This window comes from Colobus angolensis, unplaced genomic scaffold (genome assembly GCF_000951035.1).
Source record: "Colobus angolensis palliatus isolate OR3802 unplaced genomic scaffold, Cang.pa_1.0 Scaffold33, whole genome shotgun sequence".
Taxonomy (NCBI): Eukaryota; Metazoa; Chordata; class Mammalia; order Primates; family Cercopithecidae; genus Colobus; species Colobus angolensis.
This window is the reverse complement of record NW_012116599.1, coordinates 11,011,634-11,016,522: the sequence shown is the minus strand read 5'-3', so window position 1 is coordinate 11,016,522 and position 4,889 is coordinate 11,011,634. Positions and strand designations below refer to the sequence as shown.

Here is a 4,889-nt window from a genome sequence, read left to right as displayed (position 1 = left end):
CCCCGGGCCCGCCCCGCCGCCGCCTGGCGGGGACAACCCCATTTCTCCGAGACGGCCCCTAGGCTCCCCAAACGCGCCTAGCAGACAGTGTACGGCCGAGGCGGGGCTTCGGAGCCCGCGGGGGTCACTTCCAATCCCAGGGACGCCTGTTCCTGGCGGAGCCTCCTGGGGTGGGGGTGGGGGGTCGCCGGCGCCTCCTGGACTTGTGCGAAACCTGAACACCCTGTCCCCTCCCAAGACCCTGGGGCACCCCAAGGCCCGGCCATTTCCCTCTGGCCCCATTCGGACTTGTCTTTGGGGCCAGAGGCAGACAGGGGGCCCTTTTCTCCCTCTGCTACCTTCTGCCCCTGCACTTTTCCCCTGGCCAGGCAGACCCCTTTCCCAGCTGTTGGGCTACCTCGGGCCAGGAGCAAAGCCAGCCACTAGGGGAAGAGGCCGTGTGAGGCTGGGCTCCATGTCAGGACTCGCCCAGGCTGTGGCTCCGGAAGCCTTCTTTGTGCCCCCACCGTGTCCCCCTCTCCACCTCGGGTTCCTCTGACCTCTGAGGGTTTCCTACCACCAGGGACAGCCTGTTGGCCCAGCCCTATCTCCTTTCTTTTTTCACCTATCACTCAAAACCCTTTTGGTCCTCAAGCCTTTATTAGTCTGCTTGTGCACACCAGGCCTAGCTGCTGTGGGGAGTGGGCTGACAGAGAACACGGAGGGGGCTTGGTCCAGCCAGGTGACTTCCGGAATCCTCCAGCAGGGAGAGCCATCGCTGGTCCTGCTGTTGCTCAGGTTGTTCTGGTATTGTTCCGGGTTGAGGTTTCGGTGCTTAGCATCCAGCAGGACCTCCAAAATGCCCATAGAATTGAAACGGAAGCACGTTGTTGTGCAATCATAACATCTAACGTCCACTGAGCGGCCACAATATGCCAAACCTGGTTCTCCGCCCGTGAACGACTGGTTCACTTAATCCTAGAGGCATGCACTATTATTCCCACCTTACAGGGGAAGAAATGGGGGTGCAGAGGGAACTCCCAGCCAGCTCACTGAACAGCCAGCCCAGAGTTAGTAAGCATATCCAGGAGGCCTGCATGGCCTGAAGGCTGGCTCTGAACCCTTCCTGCTTGGTCTGAAGGCTGGCTCTGAGCCCTTCCTCAACCTTTTTTTCCCGGGGACAGCAGTGACAAGGAGGTACTTTCCTGCCCAGCACACAGGGAGGCTAGGAGTCCCCAGCTGGATCCTAAGCCCTCGAGGCCAGGGTGATGAGCCCCTTCTGCCCTGTCCTTAAGGTTCAAGGGCCCCTTGGAGGAGGAGGAGAAACTTAAGGTACCATAGAATGTTCTGGAATGTTGTAAGTGCCAATTAGGGAATGTGAAGGGCCTTTCAGGCTGAATTCCAGAGGAGTACCTTGGGTCTGATGCCCTTTGTAATGGCCTTCCAAAAGTTCAAGAGCAGGAGAGGGGCTGACCTGCAGCCCAAAGCCCCTGTTGGCCTGGCTGCCTGCCACTGAGGGCCACCCACAATTCCTGCAGCTCCACGGCTCCCTTCATCCCAGTGTCGCCTTGGCTACCCGTTCCCACAGGGCGCCAAGCATTTTGCTCTGCTCCCCAGGCTTCCGGGTTCCCCACTTCACCCTGCAAGTGTAGCCCTGGTTTCCCTGGCTCCACCCAGGTGCCCTCCTGAGCGCTGCCTCCCTGGTTTCAGCACTGACCTCTCACCTGGTGCTGTGGGGTCTCCTCCTCCTGCTGAGGGGTGGACACAGCCGTCCCTGGGAAGGGGTTTTGAGCGCATGTTTGGGGATAGCAGGCATGGGGGTTGGGTCAGAGTCTTGCACTTCCTGGCTGTCACTGGGGGCAGGTGGCTTTCCCCTTGAGACCTCAATTTCCTGCCAGCTCAGGGCCTTGTGAGATGATGCCAACGAAGCACAGACATAGGCGTCCCCTACGTAAAGAGCTTGGAGGCAGGCTGGCTCCTGTTAGTGTTATCATTGATGTCCAGCCTACTCCACAAGGCCCCAGCAGCACAAGGACCCGAGGAGGTGGGAGCAGAGGGAGCTGCCCAAGGTCAGCGGAGTGTTTGCCAGAGGAATCTGGTCAGTTGAGACAGGCGGTTTGTCATCATGGAATCATTTGATCTGTGCCTAGGTTGAATTCAGAGAGGGGAAATGAATGACAATTAAACGCGAGTCTCTGATGGGGGGTGGGAGTGGGGAGTGTGGAGCGGGCCAGGCTCGGGTCAGCCTCCCCTGTGACTCCAACGTGCTCCCCTGTGACTCCAACATGCTCCCCTGCGACTCCAACGTGCTCCCCTGTGACTCCAACGTGCTCCCCTGTGGGGCAGCTGAGTCAGTCCCTATGGCAAGCACAGTGATCCCCCCGCCAATCTGGCCAGTTCCACCTGCCCCAGCCAGAGGGCAGAGCCCCAGCAGATTCCTGTGGATTTAAGCGAGGCCCCAAGGAAGGCAGGCCTGTCTGCGATGGGATCTGCCTTCCTGCTGCCCCGACCCTGGTTGAAAGCAGAGCCCAGAGGTAGAGGGGAGTTCTAGAGCAGCGGATCCCAGGAGAAGAGGGTGGGCGAAGAAGAGCTGGCTGCACAGGCTGCAGAAGTCCCAAGCCAAGGTGGAGGTGTGTTCTGTGTCCTTGTCACAAGGCCAGTCTGTGCACCTCAGGTTGCCCCCTTGGAGGGGGAAGCTCGTGAGCCGGGACGTTGGAGGACCCCAAGAAATGCCCTCTTCCCCAGTACATCTTTTGGCCCCTCAGCCCATCCCCACCTCCACCTCCATTTTCTTTTATATCCCACCCCTTCAACCTTCCAGAATAGGTTGGAATCCGACCCTGCTGGTGACCCCAGCACAGGCCTTTGCCCAGAGGTGAGGGCTGCAGGGACCTAAGGGTGGGAGTATCTGACTGGCCGGAAAACACACGGGGTCAGTGGCTTGACTGGACAAGGTGGGGGCCAACTTGGGTCAGAGGGACCCCCGAGGCACAAGGTGAGGAGTCTTGCATGCCTTGCAGAGAGGTGGCCATCGTGGGGCAAGAGCACAGAGCCCAGCAGGGGCCACGGTCAGGCAGCTGTGCTGGCTGTAATCACCTCAGCGCTGCTCTGATTTTGTGAGCGTGTGAGTTAATTTTAGTTGGTGTTTTTGAAAGACCTGAGCAGCAGTCTACACTCCAGGGGCAGCCACAGCCAGCACTTCAAATGTGGTTGTCTACTGTCACAGCAGAGGGTCTGTACGTTAGCACGGGAGGGTCAGAAATCATTGTTCTGTAGTAAAAAAAAAGTGTTACTGAAGATGTGTGCCTGGGAAGAAGCACCACAAGTCCCCTGTGCTTGTGCCTGGATGAGCCCAGCCACCAGCAGGGCAGTGCCCTGGGTCTGGAACTTTCTCTGGGTGGTTCTGGGCCTCCACAGGTGAGGCTCTGACTGGAGGTTAGCTGGTCATTGGTGAGCATGTCCTTGAATTCGCCCTGACCAAAGCTGTTGTGACAGGACAGAGTGGGACTTCCCTGAGCTCGTGGGCAGAGGCGGGGTGTCTGTTTCTGTGCTTCGTGCCAACAGATGTTTCCAGTAGGGTACCTGTTGGGTCTGAGAGTTGATTTCATTGTAACATGCCACCCGATGGGGAAACGTGGGGTGAGACCTATGCTTTCTCAACTACCTTTGGTCCTTGAAGGCCACCAATATCCACTGCAGAGAACCCGACCCATCCTGCAGGCCAGTGCAGGAGGGACCTCAAGGCTGCTGAGTCAAGGGGGTCACTGCCCAGACAAGCATTGGGCACTGGGTAAACTGGTGTCCCCCAGAAATGGCTCCCGTGTGAAGCCAAGGCAGTGTCTGGATTGAGGGCAGAGGGAAGGGAAGTAGGGATGGAAAATGAAAAGGGAGAACACATTTCTTCAGGGGACAGGTCTTCCTCTGAAGGGGTGGGAGGAGGAGGAGGCCAGGATGGAGCAAGCAGAGAGGTAGGAGGAGATGACCGTGTCTTCAAGGCATGAGGTGGTCTGGAGTCTGGGAAGTCCCCTTGCCCAAGGGAAGACTGGGCTAGAAAGAAGCTCAGATCACAAGGCGTTCAGCTGAAACAGGAAGAAGTTTAAAGAGGCTACATGCGGCTGGGCGCGGTGGCTCATGCCTGTAATCCCAGCACTTTGGGAGGCCGAGGCAGGCAGATCACTTGAGGTCAGGAGTTCGAGACCAGCCTGACCAACATGGTGAAACCCCGTTTCCATTAAAATATAAAAATTAGCTGGGCGTGGTGGCAGGTGCCTGTAATTCCAGCTACTTGGGAGGCTGAGGCAGGAGAATCACTTGAACCCGGGAGGCAGAGGCTGCAGTGAGCCAAGATTGTGCCATTGCACTCCAGCCTGGGTGGCAGAGTGAGACTCCATCTTAAAAAAAAATAAAAATAAAAAAGGCTGCAAGCAGGGCCCTCTTAGAAGCAGCATGCCAGGAAGCATGCCAGGCAGCATCCTGCTGCGGGGAACCCTGAGGTGCCCTTCCATGGCCCAGTCCTGCCCAATAAAGCCCAGCCCAACAACCAGGAAGATACCTTGCCCTCCCCAAGGAGGTGCTTCTTACCAATTCCAGAGCCTGCATGCAGAGATGCTGCCTAGGAGACTGTAATTCCCCAGAGATTCCCAGTGATTCTCAAAGTACAGGCAGGTTTGGGAACCACCAGTTTTGAGCCCTCTAATCCCTGCTCTCTTGGTCGGCCTTGAGCCAGGGCCAGAGGAGGGCCACTGCTTCATTGAACCTGGGCAGGAGAAGGACAGAATGGAGAAGCAACAATGGAGGAAATTGGAGCCAGAAAGGAATGAGTTAAGGAAGTTAAACTTTCCCACTGAAATAGATGGCAGTTGAGGAAGCAGAAGTGGGTTTAGGAGCTTGAGAAGAGTGGAAGAGGGTGT

At 57.4% G+C, this 4,889-nt stretch overlaps 1 protein-coding gene across 1 annotated transcript in view; it reads right to left on the bottom strand.

The window, feature by feature from the left end:
• B3GNT7 (UDP-GlcNAc:betaGal beta-1,3-N-acetylglucosaminyltransferase 7) overlaps positions 1 to 846 on the bottom strand; it is a 4,956-nt gene extending 4,110 nt beyond the window's left edge. The window contains exon 1 of the mRNA XM_011952043.1: positions 660 to 846. Coding sequence (XP_011807433.1) covers positions 660 to 846 — 187 coding nt within the window. The remainder of the gene's footprint in view (positions 1 to 659) is intronic.
• Between the last annotated feature and the right edge of the window lie 4,043 nt (positions 847 to 4,889).